Genomic DNA, 26,082 nt, shown 5'->3' on the forward strand with positions numbered 1-26,082 from the left:
TGAGTAAATCATTTGCACAGACACAGCATGTTTCCCTCATGTGAAAGAGAAATCAGATTTTTATTCAATATCATTCACATCCACACTTCCACAGAGACCTGCCTCCTGCTAAAACTGTACAGTACATTCATTTAGACCAGGTTTTGCAGATCATGTGAACTGTGTTTCAATTGCCTGTTGCTGACCGTAGTACAGGGAGATGTCCAAGAGCAGGTCAGTGTTCCTTTGGTTACCCTATTTAATGATTATCCAAGTCTGAGGTGCATCAACACTTGGATTAGTGGAGGGGTGGAAAAAATAAAAGAAAAAAAGGGGGCCGATATTTTGGCTTTGTTAAGGCATGATTGTCCACAAACAACTTCCTTTCTTTAATTCATGAACAAAAATGAATATAAAGCACTTTACTGGAGTATATGTTTACAGTACGAATAAGCACTACTGTTCACAATGACAACAATCATGATTAGGAATTTAACAAATCACTTTTTTAAAAAAATGTTTATTTTTCTTCTACCTTTTCTTTTCTGCAGAACTGGCCTAAAGTGAAGTCTTTCCATTCTGTTCTTACGTCTGCGTTACATCAGAGGCACATTAACATGATCTGGCCTTTGTTAGACCAAAAAAAAGGCCTAGCTTTAAATCAGACATAAACACATCAATGTGATGCAAAAAAAAGCAAATGTGGGAAGAGTTACAGTATAACAAGTAAAAAGTAAAGAAAACAGACCTTTGGGAGAATACTTTAAATTAAAATACCATTCTCATTGAGAACCTTTGCAGATAATACAGCTCGCACTTCACTGGTTAAAACTGTTATGATTCTGCTTGCTCATTCATCTCAATACTGAGAGGTGCTGAGTGGCTTAGTTGTGAGTGAGGCTTGTGAAATAAGCAGAAACAATCTTTCAAAGGCTACTTTGACATTTGCTTCTGCACCTGCTTCTGTCCCTCAGTTGTGTACTGTAAATCTCAAGCATTCATTAACATAACCACCACACACTGTGCGCTCAAATATCTCACCAGTAAATCTTAATTTATGGCTGAGAAAGTTCATGTCATAAGACGATATGTCGCTTCCTGCAGAGATCCGGATGTAACTGATGCATTTTGAGACAAGAACACTGTGTGGGTAAAGTTTTTTTTTTATATAACAGTCTTTGTGTTCTCTCCAGAAAAGCACACAGTGTGTACAGTTTGTGTGTCTGGTAGACAGCAGTAAATATAGAATTCATCCATCAGATGTTTACGTTTCACTTAATCTGGTTGGTTTCCTTGGCAATAGAGGTTGGGCCCGGGCTGTTGGATGAACTGGCACGAGATGCAATACCCTTCCAACCAAACAGAGCTTCCTGTTGGACAAAGAAAGAAAGATTATGTTTTAGCTTGGTGTTAGAAGAGTTGCATCACACAGATATAAAAGTGCCAGTGTGTATTGTTGCATATGTTATATAACTGTTGTGTTACTGCTACATCATAAAACCCCAAATGACCTGCATGGTCCCCAGAGAAAGGGTCCAGCCTCCAGGCGAGTCTCCCCCCTGGGACCTTGCTGCTGTGGGGGTTAAAACGCCAGAACTGGTGGCCTGAGCTGAAACTTGAGACGCAGGAGCTTCTGCATCTGGTGCCAAAGCCGGTAAGGTTTGTGTGACTGAAGCAGGGATCATCTGTGTGTTCTGAGCTGGTGCCGCAACCGTTTCCTCTTCGATCGGTGTTTCTTGAGAGCCGCCCAGAACAGACGAAGAGTTTGAAAGTGGTGGAACCGACACAGAGATGAAACTGGGTGCTGGGCTGCACTCCCCTGAGGTGCTGGGGGGAGTGTGAGTATGCTTCTTCCTGCGGAGCGTGTCAATCCAGCTGGAGCTATGTCTGGAGGCAAAGGATGCCAGGGCCAGAGACGAGAGCCTCATATTTTTCCCTGACGTGATTAGCTCTCCAAAGCCTTCCTGATGGGCGAAGGCATAGCCGGATCTCCTTGAACCACCACGGGCACCCAGGCGGCCCTCTGACACACTGCCGGTGCCACGCCAAGCGCTTCCAGTGTTACGACCTGGCGGCTTTCGCCTCTTCTGCCGCACCAGCTGAGTGTAACGAACCTGGAGAACGATGAGACAGGAAATGGGACATCGTTTCAGCTTATAGGAACACTGCTATTTCACCATAGCCACACAAATAAGATCATCCAAAAAAAAAAAAAAAAAAATTCCCCCAAAACAAAACAAAAACTCAAACTAATATTTACGCCATTTGACAACAAAATAAAAACTGAAAGTGTCACTGAAACTTTAGGACTAAACCATCAGATTTTTTCAAATTTTTATGCTTCCTGCCTTATTTTTAGTTTTTGTAGGCACTGCATCCATCCAGCAGTTCATCAAACTATTTCTGCTGCTTTTAAACTCATGTTTTAGGTCATCGAAACCCAGAACATTTTGCACTTAACTCAAAATTAACCTCATCATGAAAATCAGTAATAGTGACTGTTGAGAAACTACATGCAAATCAAAGCAGGAACTTCTTCACAACATCTTGACATCGGCTTCGGTTGGACGCACTGCTAAGCTCAAGACATAACGTCTGATAAAGCCACACACTTATCTTGGATGAATTTACTGAAAGCAAGTCATGACATTAGGGGAAACTGATTAGGTCAATATTTGCAGGGTATTAAAGTGCACTGTGACAGTTAGCAATAAGTCCCGACCACCCCACACAAAGACACACAAAGATAAAATGTTTTTACACATGCAGTTAATCATTGCACAGAGCTCAAACTGACGTTCTAGAAAGACTGTAAAGCATGTTGCAAGGAAGAAGATGGAGACATCAGTGTTAGAAACGCTGTGTTTTTGTGTGTTTTCTCACCGTGTCTGAGAGCTGAGGTTTGAGGTCCAGCTTGAGGAAGCGGAACGCCAAAACTGGAACTATGCATATTGCTGTTGCCAGTGCAATCGTTAACCACACGACTGGCTGCAATAATGTGCTCTGGGCACTACCTGCACTTACAAACAGACAGAGAACAGACAAATGTGTTTTAGACATGTCTTGCTTTTCACTGTGTACACATGATTATTATTATTATCTCCAACAGTAATGCATTTGGTGCAATGAAGTGATATCAGATCATACGAAATCAATCTGTTCTCAGTACTGAAACTTACTTGTGTTTAGTTTTTAGACTCACAAAATTTTTTTCACTACAAAAAAGTTAAGTATGTAAATTATCGATGAAAACAAATCGGTGTTGGCAGAATGATATCGGCTAAGAAAAATTACAGTATTTGATTTGCTGGTACACATGTGGCTGAGAAATGAGAGCAGGGACGAACCTACAAAGTGGAACTGATTAGGAAAGATCCTGAAGAGGGTCTGACTGTGCAGAGCAAACATGATGATGAAATAGGAGCCCAGAGAGCCCCACACAAACACATGGTTGAACACTGTCCAGAAGCCGGTATCGAGAACAATCTACAAACACAGACATGCAAACAAAACAAAACAAAAACAATAAACCCCCAGAAAACAGCAGATGCTCACAGTTAATATGCCACTCCTGAACAATTAATTGTTATACAACACTGAGCTTGCCACTTCCCTGCATTTCTTTATATTTTGCTAGTAAAATGGGAAACAGGTGCAGCAGTTTATTGAAATCTGTGCAAATATACATGGAAATACAGGATATAAGCATTAATACACAATTCTAATGAGTTTGAAAATTAATATTTTGTATGACCATCTTTAATCTTCATCTCAGCCTGAGCTCTCTTAGACAAGCTTTCTTGTAATTTCTTTAAGTAGTCTTCAGGAATATTTCTCCAGGTTTCTTGAAGTAGAGTCTCAAAGCTCTACTTTGGATCTTGGCTTCCTTTTGTTCTGTTCTCTGTCGACATGATCCCACAATCCTTCAGTAATGTTGAGATCTGAGCTCTGGGGAGGCGAGTCCATGACTCATAGTGTTCCACTGTGTGTTCTTCTATTTAGGTGCACCTTTACTGCATTCCCAGTGTCTTTGGGATCACTGTCATGCTGAAAAATGAAGCTGTTGCCAATCAGATGCTTTCCCAATGGTACTGCATGGCGGGTCAAAATCTGATGGCACTTTTCTGTGTTTCATCAATTTTGACAAGTTCTCCAACACCACTGGCTGAAATGCTGCTATAAACCATGATGGAGTCTCCACCATGTTTTATAGATGACTCACTGTTCTCCGTACGTATTGATGATGATTTGAAACAAAAATTTCACATTTGGATTCATCCTTCCATAAAGCCTGATGTCACTGATTATTTTAGTTCAGTTCATGAGTAATTTGGCATACTTCTTCTTAAGGAAGAGAGAGTTTCTCATCCACTGAGACCACTTTTGATGAACAGTAGATGGCTAAACTGCAGCGCCAGATGAATCTCTATTTCTTTAGGACGTTATTTTCAATACAAATGAAAAAAAAGACCCTTCTCTGAAAGTAATTAGGTACAAAGACTAGATGAGAAGAAACTGGGAATGTAATTTAAAGAAAAACTTTGCAAGACCAGAAATGACAGAAAGTCTGGCTCCTTTGAAGGAAAATATAAAGAAAGGAGGGGTGGCTCAACACTTTTGCACAGCACTCTGTGAGGCAGTCGCCTGCTTAAAGCACTCTACAGTTCCTCACCTGTACACTGACCACAATAACCAGGGCTGTCGCTGTGGTGACTGCAAAGGTCTGGTAGTCAGCGAGGGGCACTCCGTTGCTCTGAGTGGCATTGGACAGGACGGCATATGGGACAAAAAACAGCACCACTGATGTGTAGATGCCCTGGGCAATGCAGATGAAGAACTCTCTCTTGTTGAAGAGGAGGTTGAGCTGCCCGGGCTCATACAGCTTTGGATATTCCAAACTTCTGTGATCAGGAACATCCTGCATTCATAGAGGAAGTGAGACGCTGCGTTTACTAAAATAACATTATATAGAAACTACAGCCAAAACTTGTGGCTTGGTGTTCTGAGCAAAATGCTAACATCAGCATGTGAAAACAGTTCCATATTTCATGCTAATCCTGAGTACTGTCACCTCAGTTAAAAGGATGTGGTGTTGAACTTGATTGTCTGGGACCATTTTGTGTCTGTGCTGGTTTTCTCCCACAATGTGTGCAGTATTTTTAGCCATGGTCCAACGTGATAGACTCTGGCAAAAACGTGTCTTATATACATTTTTTTTAATTCACGAGACAGATTTCAAATGCAAAAGAAAATTATTTTCTGATTCATGAAACTTCATGGAGTTTTATAAAAACGAAATGTAAAATAAAATCTTATGAGAGCTCAATACAAAGGAATAAATGTGAAAGACCTGGTCAAATATCCCCATGGCCAGCACAGGGAGGGAGGTGTAGACAATGTTGAAGAGTGTGATGAAGTACTGATCGTATACGGTCTACAAAAAACACACACAGACAGAGTTATAATCATGACTGTGACTCTTTATAGTATGCTTTTATAATAACCTCTACTCTCTGACCTGGGCAGAAAAACCACAGAAGAAGCCAAACCAGAAGTGCACCATGGTGAAGGCAAAGTTCTTGTAGAAGAAGTAGCAGAGGAAACGGCACATACGCAGGTAGGACCAGCGGCCGTGGACCAGCAGGAGGCGCTGTAGAAAGCGGAACTGGGAAAAGGAGTAGTCACTGGCTAGCACAGCCTGGATGCCCTCCTGACCTGAGATACCAACTCCAATATGAGCACCTGGAAGCATGCAGATGAGATGAAAAGACAAATTCAAGAGATTTTTTCCCCCCCAGTTTTCTATACAGACAGTGCTGGGAAAAAGGATTTGACCCCTTCCTGGTGTCTTAGTTTTTATACATATTTGTCACACTTACACATTTCAGATGATCAAAGAAATTTTACTTTCACTAGACAACTCTAAATCTTTCATTTTTTTGTGTTTTTTGAGCCACTCAGAGGTGGACTTGCTGTGTGTTAATTGTCCTGGTGCATAACCCAAGCCTGAGCTTCAGGGCACGAACTGATGGCTGGAGATTCTTCTTCAGCAGAGAGCAGAATTCATGCTTCCATGAATTATGGCAAGTCGTCCTGAAGCAGCAAATCAACCCCAGATCACAGTACAGCCACCATGTATGATTATTGGTATGATGTCCTTTTTATGAAATGCTGTGTTAGTTTTATTACAAAGGCAATGTTAGAGTGAATTGTTAAATGTTTGTCATTTTTATGCTTACCATCCATCTCTACATTGTTTAACTGTGTGAGGAAAGGAATTCTTTCTGTCCTCCCCTCCCCAGATTCTCGAGGTTCTGGGTGAGGGGCTGTAGTCTTTTATTACAGGCAACATCCTTGTGAAGGTCTTTTGATGTAAGCTTCCTCCCCAGCAGGAGGTCTCACACACACACACACACACACACACACACACACACACACACACACACACACACACACACACACACACACACACACATGTCTGGTTTGCTATCCTCGTGGGGACATCCCATTGACATAATGCTTTCCCTAGCCCCTTACCCTAACCCTAACCATTAAAAATAAATGCCTAACCCTAACCCTTACCCTAAACCTAACCATAACCTAATTGTAACCCTGACAGTAAAACCGCATTTTGAGTGTGAAAATTGCTTTCAACCCCGAGGGGACCTGGATTTTGGTCCCCACGGTGCAGAAAGTCCCCACCAGGATAGTAAAAGTCAGATTTTGGTCCCCACCAGGATAGTACGAACCCGTACACACATACACACACACACACACACACACACACACACACACACACACACACACTCTTACATACAGAAGTTCACACATATACATACAATGCCTTGTGGGCGTTGCTTTGCTGTGTTTTGTGTGAACTGTCTCTCAATAAAAGGCAGCGAGAGGAGGCCATCGTCGGGGGTCATTTTCGTGCTGGACACAAATGAGGCCTCCCTTGCGCAAGTAATCGATCGAACGCTGTTGCCTTGTTTTCTTTCATGATGAATAAGTCTCTAGAACTAGCGGGTTTGTGGGAATAGACCCAACAGGCACTCAAACCTTTAAAAAAGTTCAACTTTTTTTTTGTCTCATCAGTCCACAGAATATTTCCACAAAAGAGATCATCAAGATGTTTTTGACAATTGATGTTTGTGAAACAAACCTTTGTGTTCTTCTTAGTCACTAGTGTTTTTTTTAACTTTTGAATTCACCCATTGATGCCATTTTTGTTGAATCTCTTTTCTTATTGTTGAATCACAAACTCTGATCTTAACTGAAGCAAATGAGGCCTGCAGTTCTTTATATTTTGTTATGGCTTCTTGTAGGACCTCCTGGACAAGTCATCGATGGGATGTTGGAGTAATTTCTGTAGGCCAGTCAGTCCTAGGAAGGTTCACCACTGTTTGGAGTTTACTCCATTTGTGGATAATGGCTCTCACTGTGGTTCAGTGGAATCCTAAAGCCTTAGAAAAGACTTTGTAACCCTTCTCAGACTGTTAGACGCCAATGACTTTGTTTCTTAGCTGTTTCTTTAAATTGTGGCATGATGTGTTACTTTTTGAGATCTTTTAGCTTACTTTGCTTTGTCAGACAGGTTCTGTTTGACTTTCTTGATTCTACTGATCTGCCAATGATCTGGGTGTGGCTGGTGAAACTGAACTCACTTTTCCAAAACATGGTTAATAACAAGTAGAAGGTAATTACTTTTTCATGTAGAGTCAGCTAGGTTTGGATAGCTTTTTCCCCTTAAGAAAAGAAACCGTCATTTAAAAACTGCATTTTCATTTACTCAGATTACCTTTATGTAATATTGAAATTTCTTTGATCCTCTGAAACATGATGAGTGTGACAAATATGCAAAGAACTAAGAAACCAGAATGGGGCAAACACTTATTTGCCCCAGTGTAGACAATGGTAAAAGTTTCACACTGTTTTCTTCTCAGATGTGTATGATATCAGTGAGAGGGGAAAACCAAAATGGTCATCCAAAGCACTCAGCTTTGACACCTCACACGCCTACTGTTCAAACCTTCTGTTTATCAAGGGCAGACAGTCAGAAGAAAGACTGAAATAAAACAACTGTTGCATAAAGGACCAGAGCATAATAATAAATAAACAGGATTATTATAAACTGTGAATAATATAAAGCTACTTGCAGAGTCCAAGAGTAAAGAAATAGAGTACACTGACATATGGACATAACAGGTTACCTTTAGGCCCTGCTGTCTGTATTTTACACAATCTAATAAGTGAAAACTGTGGCAAAAGCTAACTTTAGCTAATAAAACTTTATCATGTTCTAATGGAGAACCTTTCCTCTCGGTTATGAGCTATAGTTAGTGTCATGTTGAATAACTTAGCAACGTTAGCATGCTCAATGCCTTCCTGTCGAGAAGACTAATGCCACATAACATTTTGTGGAGGAAGAAAGCGGTAGCCAGAAAATGTTTTCACAACTTGGGAACCCAAGGTTCCCACAAACTTCCCACAAACGTCCCACTAACTGCTGGTAACTGATTGGGAAACCAGCATTACCATCAATAAAACCATAATTCTCAGTTTAACTGGAGTATGTGTTCCATTTTCAATAGCTGGACAAAAAGAGCACAGAAGGGGGAAAAACATTTGATTGTTTCGAGATTTTTAAATCAGAAATTACAGGAAGTGAACCAATCCTTCTCCTCAATGCTGCACTGATTGCATTTCTGTTTTGCACTTGCATGCAGATATGTAGACATGATGTACATCCACAGACAAACACACACAGGCTGATGCACTTACAACACACTGATTACAAGACACGCAGAGAAACAGAGCACTGAGGTATTAATAGTTTTCTCTTTTAGTTTGCCTTTAAGCTTAGAAATAAATATTATGAAGCAATGATTAACAGTATAGTTCGGTCTTAGTAAAATTATTCGTACAGTGAACAGTTCAAACACAAGCCTCCATTCTATTAAACATAAATACGTTTTCTTCTAAACATCTTTTCAAAGCTTAACAGGACATATTTGGTGTTTTGGGATTTTAGGAGTGACACTAAAATTAAATGTGACTTCTGTCGATTTGTTTTGTTTGTCGGCGTCACATCCATCTATAAGCAGTGAACAAATAATTTGTAAATAAGGCCTAAAAGAACACGCACCACACCTAAGTTCCTGACAACCAAACCTTTACCTCAGGAGGACTCCTGCAACACAGATTTCCACATAACCTACATCACTACTAGGAACAGCGTGCAGATAAACAACCTCTACAGCCGCACTTCTGCTTAGGATTTCCATTGCTTAAAAGTAGACAAGCCACCCAAATGGCTAAACCCAACTTTCTCTTCTTTTCTGAAAACGATATTTCAGTTACACTTTTGCACAACTCACTTTTGATCATGCTGATGTCATTAGCACCGTCTCCTATAGCCAGCGTGACGGCCTTCTTGTGCTTCTTGATGAGCTCCACCACCTGAGCTTTTTGCAGTGGCGTGACTCTGCAGCAGATGACCGCTTTGCACGTGCACGCTGTCGACACAAACTCTGCCTCCATGTCTGCTTCGAGAGCGTGGGCCTACCACAAGACAACAGAGAGAGAGAGAGAGAGATTTTAGACGTTCAGGCGGTAAAAGGAGTCCAAGTTGCTGCTTTGGAGAAAAGTACTTAATGAGAAAGAATTGTTTTTATGCAACTAAGCTTAAATTTCCATGACAGATATCATGCAGGAGTGTTATTCATACCAGACTGTGACCGTTGATTACGAGGGCAAACTCTCCTGAGATGTTGTCCATTAAGTTAGAGAGAGGCAGAGGAGGAGGAGGGGGAGAGCCATGCAGCTGCTTCCCCACTCCTCCTCCTCTTCCGCCTGCCTTATCACCTCCTTCTTGTCCTTCTTTGAATCCATTTCCATTGAAACATGCCTCCCCCCATCCCTGCATTCCTTCCTCTTTAACTCCATCTCTGGCACGTGACAGCTCAATCATCCTTTCCCTCGCTCTTCTAGAGAGGAGGACAAAAAAAAGCCCACATCAACAGTGCTCTCTCAGTGAAGCTCTGCATCACAGAGACATAATTACATGACAACATGATCATGCACAGCAAAAAAAAAAGAAAAAGAGAGAGATCTGAGTGTGGGATAAAGAATATAGACTCAAAAAAGCAAACTAATGAGGAGAAAGGGTGATAGTTGGAAAAGTAATGTGGATGTCAAGAAGATTAGTGATAATGGCAGGTTTTATCCTGAGCCTGATATTCCACTATAGGCTCTTTATAACTTGAATAATTGCACTTTCCAAGTGAATTTGAACATTGCACAAAGAACATCAAAATACCAATTTAGAGTTCTTCTGTCTTTGAAAGATAATTTTATTCTTTGGCTGTTTTATTTTTTGACTCTCAAAGTGTCTTCTTTGCACCATTACACTGGATTTGCTCACTTTCTAAAAAAAAAAGAAAAAAGACTGACTTCATAGTTAAGGGGTATTTTGCAATGCTGCTCATATTTAACCTTGTGAGTTCTCAGCCATAATCAGTGATGACTGGAACTCTAACCCTTTGCTATCAGTTCATGTCATGATGATCACTGAAGTCTGGGAAAAATCTCTTTAAATTATTCCTTTTTGCTTTTATCTAAAATGTCAGGGTCAGGGTCATGAATGAGTCCTCACAGGGTGAGCTGGATCATTTGACTAGAAATGAGTCAAGAAGCTCTGGTCACTGTCGAGTGATTCTCACAGAGTAGTTGGAACATTTTGCTACCACACCTACCGACTTCAATCATGCATACATTTCTTAGTTTCTGCCCGCCCATCATCTGGAGTTTGGCATTTATCTAGATCCCACAGTGTACAGTCTAGTACAGTGTGCACATAACCAGACTGACCTGAGTTCTTGCCGTACGCTCTGGACGGTGTGGCCACTGATGATGAAAACCTCGGTCATATCATCTGTCAGCATCTTGCAGGAGTAGCCTATGTTTACAGCCGTTTCTGTGTGAAGGAATGGGAGAGGATCTAACAAATACAAGTGCTGCTTCAGTTAAAAGCTATTAGCTAATGTACTGCTCGTCGTTTCGGCTACTTCTCCCTTTGCAGGCATGCCTCTGGCCTTAAACTATAATAGCTGCTGCAGGAATGTCAGTAAACATGTCCCTTTATTTTTCTTTCACTGCACTCACTCCTACAGCATATGGCGTTTGGTGATGACAGAATACATGATAAACTTCCAGAAATTAATTTTTCCAGTGCTAGCCCAGTAAATAGGATCAGACTACAAAAGCAAGAGGGATGTAGCAGTACTGTATGTTTACATGAATGGCAATACACCCACACAGTCAAGGTGCAAATAGATGCACTGATGCTTAAAGTTTTCAGTTTCAACAACCTCCTCATCACAAGGATGCTGCTCTATAATTAGTTTAAATTTTGTAGATTCTTTTGCGTTTTAAACTGTTGTCCAGGCGGTTTAAATGTTTTAAACATGCACACTAAGTTCTGAAAGCTGGTGCAAAAGTGTGCGCATCTCACCCTGTTTATCTCCAGTAAGAACCCAGATTTTAATGTTAGCCAGAGAGAGGACAGCGATGGTCTCTGGAACGCCTTCCTGCAGCTTGTCCTCTATAGCAGTGGCACCCAGAAGCTAGAAACACAGGCCGAGAGAAAGAAACACAAACAAATAAATTCCATATTTAAGAAGATTTAAGACCAGCTTAAATGCAATTTTTGTGTTAACACTAAAATCCAAACTCAAAAGCATCTGCGTGCTCCAAATATAGAAAGTAAAAGAAAGGAATTTCCCTTGAACTGCTTAAGTTTCAGTGATCCCAACAAGTTCCTCTTGCTCATTGCAACATTTTTACTTTATTTGAACTTTTTACATGAAGGGCAAGTGGGCGTACACACACACACACACACACACACACACACGTACGCGCGCACACACACACACACACACACACACACACACACACACACACACACACACACGTACGCGCGCACACACACACACACACACACACACACACACACACACACACACACACACACACACACACACACACACACTTGCAATAAATAAGACACATTATCTTGATACAGATCCATACATTATCTGAAAATAAACTCACTGACCATCATATTTTGTTCTATTTCTTCATAAGCTGCTGCCAGTCTATCCTCCCTGCAGTCTGTGGCCTTATCAGCAAAGCGGTGGCTCTCTGACCAGGCCTCCCATTCATCCTCTGACAGGTCCCTGTAGGCCAGAGCCAGGGTTCGCAACCCATCTGCTGCATACTCCTAGCACCAAAAATATACACATAAACATGTAGAAAAACAAAAATATACAGCAGGGATATTAAGAATCACAAGACTAAGCATTAAGTAGTCTTGTTTGATGATTTTTAACTTATACTTAATCTAAGAAATGTGTCATGATGAGGTTGACTGTCTCATTAGGAGAAGGTAAATAAAAATGAAATGCTGTTAAAAGTTGTTTTAAAGTGTGGAGACTCTAGATGGCAGTGCAGCTCAAGCCCTCAAGAGCCGACTTACATTGAGGTGGTCTGAAGTAATACTCATCACTTCCTGGTTACAAGGGTGGAGTCTTTCCAACAGAACAGTGTCAGCTCCTTTACAGTAGAGACGAATCCTGCCCTCTGGGTTACGTACTGAAAATAAAAAAAGAGAGTAATGAAGAAAAAAAAAACTCAGCGATTCAGACAATTCTTCCATCACCTTTACAATAACGGAAGAACTCTTCAACAAAGGTCCTCAGAGCCTGGCAGCAGAGATAAAAGTAATTTATGACCAGAGGTCAAATTTACAGCATATTCATCCATTCATCCAATTCAGGTTCACTTGGTTTGGGCTGGAGCATATTTCAGCTGTAATGGGTCTAGAGGTGAGATACACCCTACACAGGTCACCAGGTTATTGCGGGGCTGCCACAGAGAGACAGACAGCCATACATGTTCACGGGCAGTCCAGAATCACCAATTAACCTAACATGCACGTCTTTGGACTGTGGGAGGAAGCCAGAGTACCACACTTCACACAGAAAGACCAAAAATTCGACTGAAACAAAGGTTAAAACCCAGAATCTTTTATGCAACAATGTGGCAACAAAGATAAAGATTGCACCACAATGCCATCCTGTACAACAGCACTGTACAGCCATACCAGTTTCTGCTATGGCAAGCTGTTAAGTGATTGTCTTGTGACATTGCACAGATACATGTGGCCCTGAAAGGTCGAATGCACTGCAACTTACGAAAACACAAATAGAAAAATGCTGCAAAAGCACACAATGCACAATGAAAGTTAAAAAATCCAAATCTCACAAAACAAGACAATAATGTGACGTAAGTGACAGAAACCAAAATATGTGGAGGACTGCACTAAGACACGCTTGAAAGAAGCCGATGATTTATAAGTGTTGTTTTTGATTAATTGTTTCCTTTTCCATTGTGTGCTTTTGTAGAATTTATCTATTTACTGGTGTTCTCTTATGTTGCTGTGCATTTGACCTCTCAGGGCCACCATACACAGGTCATCCAGTAAAGTTAAAAACATGAAGAATAAGCACACATTCTTCAATAATGTGGCTTTGAGTAAGTACAAGTGGTTATTTTTCAAGCCAACACTGCTGAGTGAATTTTTAGCTTCTTTCCGAATTTTTAAATGTAAACTAAAAATATTCAGATAATTTTTTTGTAGTAAAATAAGAAGAAAATCGCTGCATACCTATAACAGACATTCGCTTGCGTATGTTGTTGAAGTCCAGTATGGCGAGCAGTGAGTAGGTGACGGTGCGTCCCATTTCTGTGGTGGTTATCGTCCCAGGTGTTCGGGAGCGAAACACAAAGCCAAAATTTCGAGCCGCCGTCACTAAAGCGCCCTCGTCTGGAGACTGAGCCTTATAAACCAGCTCTCCTGTGCAGGCAAGTAAAACAGTTATTAAATATTATATGATAACAAATGAGCAGATGTTGAGTTTTGATGTCATTATTTGCTTTTTTTTTTTTAAGCTCACCCTCACTTTTCTCCTCACTCATAACGGTGTGACAGAGGGAGAGCAAGCGGAAAAACTCATGAGTGCACGAGTCTCCCACTTTCACTGATTCCAGCAGCTTGTCATCATAGAAGCAGAAGTCTGGGTCCGCCAGCGGGTTGAAGGGACTGAAGTCCAGCCTCTGAAGACAAATGAGTGATAAATAAAATCACAGGTGATAACAAACATGCATGTGATCTATGATTTATCAAAAAATACTGATACGCACCTTTGGCTGAGTTTCCAGTGGGTCTGTTACTTCACCTGACAAACACATCAGCACCACATGAATGAGCTCTGATATACATGTACATACGGTCTCTGCTACAAGCACATTTTTGTGTGTGTCCTTACCGTAACTCTGTCCATTGACGGAGCACTTATTGAACGTCATGATGTTCTGAGTGAGCGTTCCAGTCTTGTCACTGAAGATGTATTCAACCTAGGATCATTTTAGGAGTATATAACTACTGAAAGCAAAGCACGATGGATGGATTTGCAGAGTACAGAGTGAATCTGGACACTTACTTGTCCCAGTTCCTCGTTCAGAGTGGTGGTCCTGGCCTCAGCTGCTGTGTTACATTGTGAGCAGAACATCTGTTGGTCCCAGTTAATGAAGTAGCTGTGACCGAGCCTGATCACCTCCACACTGAAGCAGGGGAGGAAGGGGAGAGGTTACAAACTCAGAGCCGTTCACAGTTTAAAATAAATGTAACTAAGTAAGTAACAGAACAAGTAAGCACAGAAAAATACAAAGATTTTCTGGCCAAATACATTTGGCACGCAGTCAGTGCAGTTCACTGACTTACTGATTACCAAGGACCAGATCTCTTTGCATACACAGTAAAATTGTGTGCATGTAAAGACAGAAAAGCATGTAGCGATTTTTTAAAATCATGTTTATACAGCTGTGTGCATGTTCCTCTTTTGTAAATCTCAGTCATTATGAAATGTACGCATGTGCACGACTCTCATTTCCACTTCTCTGACTGAATATAGACACCCCTTTATTTCAATACTTGCACTCCTATTTGCACCTGAAGCTGTCTGGAAAACAAAAGACCACAACTGGCCTGACCGGAGGAATGAAGAGAACAAGAAAAAAGAAATGTGGGTTTTGTTTGCCTCACTTCTGGAGACACAAACAGAAGAAAAACTCCCGTAAATGAAAAATAATTGGGGCCATTGTACCACTAGGCACCAGCTTTTTACAGCACTAATATTACCAATGAATGACTGTGATAAGAGGACTGATAAAACCAAGTACACGATAAATTTTCAATGATGTTTGCAAATGGCAAACACTATCTCCAACTGCTGCTTTATATTAATCTCTGTCTAAACTAATTTTTATCTCTACTTCCAAGTATTGTGGTTGACTTTCTATGTAAAGCTGGGAACACGCATGGTCGCAAGTCCAGTATTATGCAAATTGTTGCGCAACCCATCATTTCTTGATATTTTGAAGTACAGCAATCTATTGACACACAGATTGCAAGATATAAGGAAGAAGTAAAGTTTATAAATGTTTATATGTGTGTGTGTGTTTAAATCCAGGTATTGGCAGTGTGTTTGGGATCACTGAAATGCTGAAACCAAGACAGAGCCTCGACTGTGTTTTACAGATGGCTGTAGACACTGTTGTATCTCTCTCTTTACCTCCTGTGAACATCTTGATTTGAACGGTCACTGAACACAAATGTGAAAATTTCATATTTAGATTCATCACTCCATCAGACTTGTTGCTAGTTCTTAAAAATGGCTTCTTAACAGCTGCACTACTATTGAGGCCATTTCTGATGAAGCTTCAGAGAACAGCAGACGCATCTTTTAGGTCCTGTGTCATGTCTTTGCTTTGTCTTTTCCAATTCCATAAGGACTTTCAGATACTATTTTTCTGTTGTAGATAGTTCGTTTTAGTTGTTGAGGTGTTAGGTTTTGAGTTAGTTGTCATTTTTATGTTTTAATGATTAACAAACACACAAAAACAAGCACTCCTATGAACATGGTCAGGTACAAGGACTGAACTGAAAATGAGTGAAAACGAAGCCATGTCCAAAGAATGACCTTCAGAAAGTCTGGAGCACTTTTGCTCGAGACCACTTTAAAAAAGTATGAAGTAAGACTGGCTCCTTGGATGCAAAATATGAGGAAATGAGGGTTGGCTTAAGACAGTATTAAGACAGTAGCACAGTATTCTATCCATGAGGTTCGTACATTCTTCCTTTATAAACACCAGTTTATGTATGGGAAAGGCAAACACAGGGTTTTTGTCTGTAAGCATCATTTATACATTCTTATAGATCCATGATACAATAATATGGTTCTCTATTGTTTTCTTCCTACCTTACATATAGAGAGATAGGCACAACGGTATTAAGAATGATGACGTAGGACCAAAAGGAGAGGAAGGCCGAGAACAGGAAGTTATTCACAGGAGTGTCCCAAGCCAGGTAGCTCTGGAACAAGGACCCCACCTCTTTCTCCCACCCTGCATTACCCACAGCCAGGATCATACCCATGCACACCAGGAAGCCAAATATCTGACAGAAAATGGACACAGACAAAAAAGAAGAGAGTAAATAAATGAATGTCACAGTTAGATCTGTAGTCATTTAAGCCTAAGTTAGAACAGAATACATCACTAGTGTAGATATATGAAACTAAATTCAAGCCAGTGAGATCATGTCCTGAAATAGTTATGAGCTATGAAAATGAGAAGTGTGGGATGTCCTACCCAGAGGACCAGTGTGTTCATCAATCGATCGATACTCGTACGCTTAAACTTGGTGCGACCGCTGTTCTGCATTAGCTTGGTGTCTGGGCCTGGCAAACAGAAACAGGGTAAGACTTGCTAGATACACCAAATGCATTATTTTTCTGTGCAAACATGCACACACCTACCTGCAAAGATGACCAGGCCATAGCAAGCTTCTGTGTTGCGGAGCACACATCCTCGGAGGAGCATGTTCTGATTGGTCAGGCTGTATTTCTTCTCTCTCCAGTACAGAGTCCCGGAAAAACGATCCAGCTTGTTGTTGGGAGGCTCACACACCACCTCGCCTTCACACAAAGAAGAGTGCAGACAAGTAAACACACAAATGTAAATTAGATGCTCGCTCATAATCATCTAAATCCAGTCACTGCTATCTTTTTAGAGTTGAATTAATCACCCAGATGACATCATGCTGTTGTCGTGCACCTGAACACGTGCACAGAGGGAGGATCACACACCTTTTGTAAGCTGATGTGAGGCAAAATGTGAGCAGATTTGCTGCAGTAATGCATTTTCCCGAGCAGGTGAGGAGTGTGTGGGTGTGATGTGCTGACACAGTGATGCGGTGGCTGTGTGATAGGCTGCCATTCACTGGTGGTGTCTCTGTTTGTGTGTATGTGTGAATTTTAGTGTGCATTTGTTATCAGAAATGTGCATTAGCATGATGGAGAAAACATTCGATTCAAGCTTCCTGGTGCATGCTGAAGACCGTTAATCTGCAAAAAGACAAAACAAGTTTCTCCTCCTAACTCACCGTCAAATGAAGCCAAGTTGTTTGGGTCTCCAAGTTCAGATGTCACAGACACAGACTGACGCACCTTCATATTGGTCTCTCTGCAAGATAAAACCACACACAGCAGTTTAGATGTAGTGTTGCGTTGCTTCTGCAGATTTTTTTTTTTCCTTAGGTCGAGTGAGCAGATGTTGAGGTGCAGCGTGTTTTCTGACCCGTCTAGCTCGGCTGTCTCGATGTAACAGAGACCATGAGGTTCAGTGCTAGACAACAGGAGCAGGTCAGCCTGAAAATGGATACAACAGCTGAGATTAGCATCGGCACGGTCAACATGGACTGAACTAGAAAAGCGCTGATGACACAGCAACGACTGTTTGCATCTATTACCGCTACAAGAAAAGGCAGAATAATTGCAACTGAAAGCATGTTAGTGATTAAATGTAGCACTTCTACAACATCTCCTAATGAGGTGCATAATGCATTACAATCCATTTAGCATCACAGCTCGTGGTCTACTGAAAGCTATTATGATCAAACAGAGGCCTAAAAATACAAGAAGATGCTGGTGCTGAACACTAAGCTGTTGTAATGGTAGATAAATGGGCCTTTTCGGACTACTGATCACTATGTTTTCTTTTGTTTCTGTGCTGGGTGCACACTTACTGCCACAAACTGGTTGTTTTCAAGTTTAATAATATCACCCACTCGAACATTCATCCACTTTTCATTTTGAAGCCTGGAAGAGCAAAATGAAGAGAAACAGTAAAAAAAAAAAGAAGTAACAGATGCTGCTCTACTTTAAGAAACCTCTTAAAACAAGATGGGTAAAATGTGAACAGGTAAGTTGTCAGATGTAATGACTCACGAGCCACGGATGAGGACCTGAGACTGACGATTGTTCACTTGGTTGTCGCTCTTGTGACGAAACTGGAGATGACAAAAGGCAACGTGTAGTAGAAATACAGACTCGTGTCTATGCCTGTGGTGCATGAAAACATACTCACGTAGTCATCCGTGGCATCCTTTACTGCAGTGATGCTCAGCACCAGAGCTAAAGGCACGATGGTGGTGAACCAGGAGAGGGAGGAGATCTGAGGTATCAACTAAACACAGGGAGACAAAGCTTATTATGCAAATTACTTTTAAAATGGAACACAAAGGCAGTGTAAGATACAGAGATAGCTACGTCTAACCCCAGCCACATCAAAGACAGCTTGTTATGATGGTGAGTGTACCTGATGGTACAGATCGTGGTAAGACAGTACCAAGGAGGCAAAAAACAAAGAAGCTACAGTACACTGGTTTGTTTGGGTAGTTTTAAAATAAGCATTTGTTCAATAACAGGCCCCTAACTTCACCAGAGTGTTAGGAACCAAACCTTGCATTTAGTTTAACTATAAAACAATATAACATTTTGGGGCTTTGAAATGAGTTTAAAGGAGCTGAGGGGGTATGATTTCATTTTATCTAGAAAGGTTTAAGATTGCAACTAACTCAATATCTCTAGCCTAATGAACAGGAGAACTTACAGTGGCTTCTAAAAATGCAAAAAACATAAAAGATTTAACAGCAGCTCTGTTAGCCTGGACTTAAAATCAGCATCCTCACTGCCCCACAGTCACGTGCTAATGATGTGCAGGTTTCCCTGCATATCAGTCGATTACACACTCATTTACTATTATTTAAAATATTGATAATTGATAACATGGCATCACTACAATCATACAGTAGACCATCAAAGTACTGCACATAATGAAATTTTGCTGCTGGTGTGCAGAAAAAGTTCCAAGGATCAGCAGGGTTCAGCCTCTGGCACGTGTGTTTTTCTGGCTTTATTATGACAGGAACGCTAGGGGAGAGAACAGGGGGAAGAGGTGCAGCAAGTGGCCTTGGGCCTCTGGTCTGGCCTTACAGCATATAGTTCGCCTCATTCACACAGTGAGCTAAATGTGTGTATGAATTTTCATGTTACTCCATCCACTAGACATTATGACATTATCAAGTGGCATTTGTTGCCAGTGAAATGTGTTTGAAATGATTTGTTATGAAATAACTGATCTCATATTCTGCATTAATGTTTTTTTTTCATCATATTCTCAAGTGCAGGAAACTGTGAGGCTCACTACTTCCCTGAAAGTCTTTTATTAATAGCTTATTTTCCATTTCTACAATAGATTAGATCAGCCATTTGGAATTTGAATGTACCAATATTCATCTAATTTTGTACCACAAACTTTAACTAACAGTTACTGATCACGGTCCTTTAAGGGCGTTAACTAGAAAATCATGTGCCCCTTATGCCTCCTGTCTGTCTTTGATTTCTCACCTGTAGTATGAGCAGGAAAAGAAAGTAGGTGTTGGCTACTTCCTGGAACTGCTCAAACAGATTGACGGGCAGAAACGTGATGATGTTGTACTTGGACGTCATGATGCAGTTACTCTGGAGGATTAGGAGGGAAGAAAATACCTCTCAGTTAAATTGCTTTACGAGTATAAATTTTTCGAATATGTACAATAGAAAACAGCAAACTCTCTTACGGCATACTGAAACTTTTCGTTGTACTCTCTGTCATTGGCTCTGACCCTTCTCTCCTCCTCTGCGGAAACACAGCACACAAGATGAGTCATTAAGGCATCAAAACAAACACATGCAGTAAGTCTGCATAAGAACGAATTTTTAGCATGTTTGGCAAACTGCAGAGTTTAAAAATGTCGGCACTATTCACAGCTTCCTAAAACCTGGAAACAAAAGAGAGGGAATCAAGCAGTGCAATCAAGACGTTTATTGTCATATACACCCAAAAAACACAGTGGTTACACTGAGCAATGATTGTTTTACTTTGTGAGATCCCCTCACAGTAAAATAAATAACTACACTAAAAGAAAAGAAAAGAGTAATAAGCATAGAAAAACAAATAAGATAAATGAAGTAGTATGTACAGAAGGCTCGATTGTGGTTAGAATATAAAGTACAAGATACTTATGGATGCTATCTTACTTACTAATGGTAATGGACATTCAGAATGTATGAGTGTTATTATATAAAACTGTATTATATTGTGTGCAATTGCAGTTGTACAGGTCAGTATGGAAGAAAACAGCCGGCAGTGTTGAAGCATGTATTCATACATCAGTGACTGTGCTGTGCATTGGTTGAGTGTAATAGATACAGAGTGTCAGGCAGGAGGCATGCAAAACCAATAAGCAGGCCAATTACCGCTGATGTTTCATTAGCTGCTACTACTCTTTGTTATTAACCAGATGTGCAGTCGTGGCCAGATACACGCAACCAAACATGAGTGTACATGCAAAGGTTTAGGCACCGATAAAGGCAGATCATAGTATAGTCTCCAAGTTTCAGAGAGTAAATTTAAGACCGTTTCTTTTTCCTGTGCTCAATCTCTTGTGCACCCCTCCTCCTGACCTTGCACTTTATCCTATTGCTGTTTTTAGGTTTCTGTTATGCTGATGCAAAGTAGGTTGGGAGTTCCCCTCCTCATCTTCCTCCAACACCAGTCGCTTCTCTTCTAATATTAATGAAATGGCTTTTAAAATGAAATGACTGGTCATTTTGAACAGGGCTGCACACACACGCACACCAAAGTAATAATATCCAAGGCCAAGAGCATGTTTTGTGCACAAAAGCACAGTCCTTAGCATACTTTTGACAGATTTGTGAAAGGCAGTGAGGTGCCACAGGAAGGGACATCACACAACAGAAACCGATAGGCTATAATCAAATGCCGGCACATAAACAAAGACACTGTGGTTTCCTGTGTTTCTGCAGCACGTTGAAGCTTTCGCACTGCTCATAACCTACATCTTTGTCCCTGCTGCATTCAGCTTCACCAAAAGAGACAGAGGCCACTTAAAGTGATCCCATTAGAGCTGCACTTTACCGTCAGGTTATAAGACAGATCTGATGTGACAGATTAGCTCTGGTCGGCTTTAGACCAGCTGCGCCTTTGTCAGGGTGGTTTTAGTCAATTTAGAAAAACACATTACGTCCACTTATTGCTGATGGTGTTGAGTGAGACTGACAATGAGTGGGACAATAGCAGAAATGATTACATCATTGTTTGTTATGTTGATAAAATATTGGCATATTTAAATGTATTTTCCTCCGGTTTATTAAAAAGAGGTCAGTTCACAACTACGGTCACCTCATGGTGCTTTACACTGTAAGGCAAAGACCATACAACATTATAGAAATAACCCCAACAATGCAATAATTTCCGGTAAAGTACTTGTTAGGCTAGCAACTCCCTGTTACCACATAGAGACCTCAAGCACAACCACGCTCAGTGAAGAGTAACTATCTGCCAGGACCGGAAAAAGAAGGCCGAGAAAACAAAAGCATGGTCAAAATTTGTTGCACAGTGCCCTGAAAAAGTATTTGCCCCTTCCCGATTTCTTTTTTAATATATTTGTCTATCTAACATTCAACAATTTGGGGGTTCAGTATCTCACCCAACGACACTCTGGCATGCAGACGGGAAAAGTGCGGGATTGAACCACTGCCCTTCTGATTAACAGATAACCTGCACTACCTCCTGAGCCAAAGCCACAAAACCAGATTGAGATATTTTTGCGTGACTTGTAAAAGATTGCCCATGCTGGAAAACCATCCAGTGCGACTAAATTAAAACAATTCTACGGAGAAGAGTGGACCAAAATTCCTCCACAGTGATGTTAACGCAAGTAAATACAAAACTGTAGTCTTTAACTTTGTTTATTATTAAAATTTGTTTGTATGATCCAAAGCATGTAAGTGTGGCAAAGCCCCCAGGAAGAGGCAAATTGTTTTTCATTGTTTCCAAAAGCAAGTGAGTTACTTTTGTTTTTAAGATTCCTATCTGTCACTGTGGCTGTTGTTGAGTAGCACGATTTATTAGAAAAAAATTCTAAATAGTTACATAAGAAAAATCGTTTTAGGCATCAACTTCCCTTTCTTGGAGTTTCTATATGACAGATGTGAGATTTCTGGGTGCATGCAAAAAAGCTATGGGTTAATGATACCAATGTTCCCAAACTCTGACAAGTACAATATCAGGTTTGTGAATGTGATTGTGCACAATCCACAAACTTTTCCAATCCCTCTGGCATTTCTCCTCCTAAGCTGAAGGTCATCGTGCTGTTTTCTGGGACAAATGTCCACCAGAGAGATCTGTCTGACGTGCAGTGCCAAGGCTGTTGGGAAAAGCCAAGATCCTTGTGTCAGCTAAGCACCAATGTGAAGTCAGGACCAGCCTGTGTCTGTCCCAGCCACTGCTGTGCAAGCTGAACACCTCAGCCTAAATCCATGAGCATCTTTAACAAACTGCTCAGTAAGTGTTTAATGTCTCTGACAACTTCAAGGGCATTAGAAGCCCTGACGCAAGCTGCACACCATACAGTAAACCTGGGTGAATCTATAAAGCTCCATTACAGAGAAACTTTCAGTGGCAGCCTTACTTCCAGCATAAGGTTTCCATAAAGGGCTGAGACACAAACGAGTTAATAAATATCGATTTAAACTAAAATAACTAATGTCATATAGAAAGAGTAACTGTAACCTAATACAAAAGCACTAATTTTGTTTCATCCACCTTCCTGTCTCTTTAACACTGCCTCTGCTCATAGCTGGACATGTGAGGACACAATCTGCTTACGTCTCCACAAGCGACACACTCGCACAACAGAGTTAATGCAGATTGAATTCAGGACAATAACGACCACAGTCATTCAGTGTGAATTACAGTACGGGAAGCGCTAATGTCCCTGCCACGACTAAAACTAAGTCAGGGTCAGATCAGACTGCGGAGACGTGAGCATCACTCACAGTGGCTGATCTAATTAGGTGAAAAGGGGATAGCGGAGTCGTGTGCAGCCCAGCACGTGCATACGGTGATCTAATTTGCTGGAAAACAATGCTAGTGACACAGTCAGAGAATGATGGAGTGGAGGTCAAATGAAGGTGCACATCCAGAGTGATTTGAGATAGTTAACCTAAGGAATAAGAATACAGATGGAGCAGTGCAGAGGAGGGTTGGCGCCTGAAAGATTGATCAGGGACTCACGCAGCAGAGACATGGACATCAGCCACATATTTAGACCGGATCCAAGCAAAACTCTGGTGTTTGGCATAATTCACTGACGTAACAGAGATTCACAGTCAGCACGAAACACCAGAAAACAGCTGAGATTAAGCAACTAGTTTAAGGCTGTTGGGGTCAACTCCAAAAGATACAGACTGAAGTGTGAAATCAGAATAACAACAGATATCTCTCTGTTATTAAATCTTAGGAGAATGCTGATGTGTAAAAACGTGAACAGTCACTGATGACACAAAGTGCTACAGTGCAAAAAACCCCAAACAAACCAACTAGGTCTGTGATGCAGAGATGTAATATGATGAGGTAATGTATACAGACACATATGCAAAAGAGTGAGAGAGAGATGAGGCAGCAGGAATGAGACTTGGACTCAGATGGGATGAAGATGAGAGATGATATTTATTAGGAAACAAATAAATAAACAGTTTGCACGATGAACAGCCTCCTGGCGGTGAAGACAGTAAAGACTCCTTCCCAACTTCTGCCTTAATTTTCCCCGCACAGACTCGTACCTGTCCGTCTCTTTTTCGATTTTCTTCCATCCAGTCCTCTCTTTTTCTTTCCTTGCAGGGGGAAAAGAACGACCGGAAACCATTTCTCCGGGATGTCTTTGAGCACTGTCATCTTAAATTTCTTTAAGTCACAGTGTGATTTTTTTCTTTTTAAATCGTTGGATATGCGCTGTTTCAGTAACAAGTCACAGCCACATCTGACCGTTACGTCTCCGCAAGGACGCGCGCACGAAGCTCCGGCCCCAGCTCAGTCAAGTTTGATTAGAGACTCAGTCCCAGTCCCAGCCTCTCTGTTGCTTATTGCTCCATCCCCTCCCCCAAAATATACACACGTGCACGCGATGTCCACCCCTTGCTGATTCGTCTCCCTCCTTCCGCGGGATCAGTGATGTCATCTTTTTTTTCTAATTAGAAAAATAAAGCGCAGGGCTCAGACTCGTATTTGCTGTGAACATCGTGCTTTATGTGAAGTTTGAAGGGACGATGTCAAACAGTGCAGTGTCATCAAGCCACACGGGCTGCATCCTCCCTGTCAGCCTCATCCGAAACATAAACACTGATGCTCATGTAGGCATTACGCAATCTCAAAGTCGAGAGGCGTTACCATGGAAGCCGCATCACCACGGGTCCTACAGCCGAAACTGGTCGCCATTTTGGATCCAAAGTCGTTTTTTTCGTGTGTGGAGTCCAATTGTCGTTTAGAGCCAAAATGTCCGGTGCAGGAGTTCAGTGTCCTGCGTGATCCTAACGTTAGAGGGTGTGCCGCAGTGGGAAGGGCCAGACAGGTGCCCGGGCACGTGCTGAGCGGCGAGCCTCGTGTTGAGGCTGAGGCTGAGGCTCTCCCTGATATATATGTGAAGCATGCGCCTAAGAAACCAAAACAAACCACTGCGGGGGGCGAACAGGCAACTTCCTCTACAAACAGCAGGTTGTTTTGGCACATGAAGAGTTAGTTTACATCTATCAGAACTGATTTGACGGGGCAGGAATTATGGATGGGGACTGATGACGGCAAGGTACAACAATGACATTGTGGCAGTCTCTTTAATGACCTGCAATGCATCACTGATGAAACCACTTCACTTTGATCGCATCTGCAGGCGTCATGTATTCAGAGATCACGAGCTCTTTGACTTTTTCATTTCAGAGATGAGCGCACACAGATCGTGTGAAGGCTTAGGGATAGATAGATAAAAGCATGGCTAATACTTCTGTATGACTCTGAGTGTGATTGGGTGGATGAGGTTGCAGTAGAAAGTGATTTGAGAGCTCAAATTGAATAGAAAGGCAGTATATAAATACCATTGTCCACTTACCACCTAATCAATGATGGCAATTAATTAATTAATTTATTCATTCAACATTAGTCAGGTTTTTACCGTGCATAAACCTCACTATTATACTCGTGTCTCACCTGTACCTAATCTGTTCTTTTCTTGTATTCTAATAATTAGCATTTTCTGCTAACACCAGTGCCTCTTCTCCAAACAAGCATCAACTGCAATCAAAACACCCGCTTTACGAAACCGTCAGACTGTGAGAACAGAGAACTTTTTCTCATTTCTCATTTTCTATAATCTGTGCCTCCTAGTCTCCCCTCTCCTCTGTCGTCTTGCTTCTGGCCCTGAAATCCATGTCAGTGCGCCTCACTGAAGGACGTCTCAGCTCCTAAAATGCATCTGGAGGACTGAGGAGAGAGGAGGCTTGCCAGAAAAGATACATCCTTTGCAGGAGCGTGTTTACTTTAACACTTTATAAAAGCAGTGTCACACAGCTGGAATATATGCAACAAACTCTACAGTCCTTTCAGTCCTTTCAGTACACCGTTCAGTTATTTAACTGCGTGATCAAACTTTCAGCCCTTTACAGTTTGTGTGGGTTTGATTAAAAATCTTTTCACATTGGGTTACGGCTCCAGAATGTCTCATTTTGTTAAAGTGCTCTCTCTCCCTCG

General features: G+C 41.3%; 1 protein-coding gene across 1 annotated transcript; it reads right to left on the minus strand.

Moving 5' to 3' along the window:
* Window positions 1-41: 41 nt before the first annotated feature.
* atp8b2 (ATPase phospholipid transporting 8B2) lies at window positions 42-24,407 on the minus strand. The gene is made up of 29 exons (XM_063488295.1): window positions 24,129-24,407; window positions 20,060-20,118; window positions 19,848-19,961; window positions 18,526-18,624; window positions 18,387-18,448; window positions 18,185-18,257; window positions 17,737-17,807; window positions 17,543-17,622; window positions 16,917-17,075; window positions 16,750-16,838; window positions 16,359-16,555; window positions 14,541-14,661; window positions 14,367-14,454; window positions 14,242-14,276; window positions 13,995-14,154; window positions 13,706-13,894; window positions 12,515-12,630; window positions 12,095-12,259; window positions 11,492-11,603; window positions 10,849-10,954; window positions 9,707-9,965; window positions 9,357-9,540; window positions 5,498-5,721; window positions 5,330-5,413; window positions 4,652-4,897; window positions 3,327-3,465; window positions 2,863-2,993; window positions 1,491-2,093; window positions 42-1,349 (listed from the first exon to the last, which is right to left on the minus strand). The coding sequence occupies exons 1-29, from the start codon at window positions 24,238-24,240 to the stop codon at window positions 1,251-1,253; spliced, it is 4,176 nt and encodes a 1,391-aa protein (XP_063344365.1). The 5' UTR covers window positions 24,241-24,407; the 3' UTR covers window positions 42-1,250.
* Window positions 24,408-26,082: the final 1,675 nt, after the last annotated feature.

The sequence above is a fragment of the Pelmatolapia mariae genome, linkage group LG10_11 (assembly GCF_036321145.2).
Source record: "Pelmatolapia mariae isolate MD_Pm_ZW linkage group LG10_11, Pm_UMD_F_2, whole genome shotgun sequence".
NCBI lineage: Eukaryota > Metazoa > Chordata > Actinopteri > Cichliformes > Cichlidae > Pelmatolapia > Pelmatolapia mariae.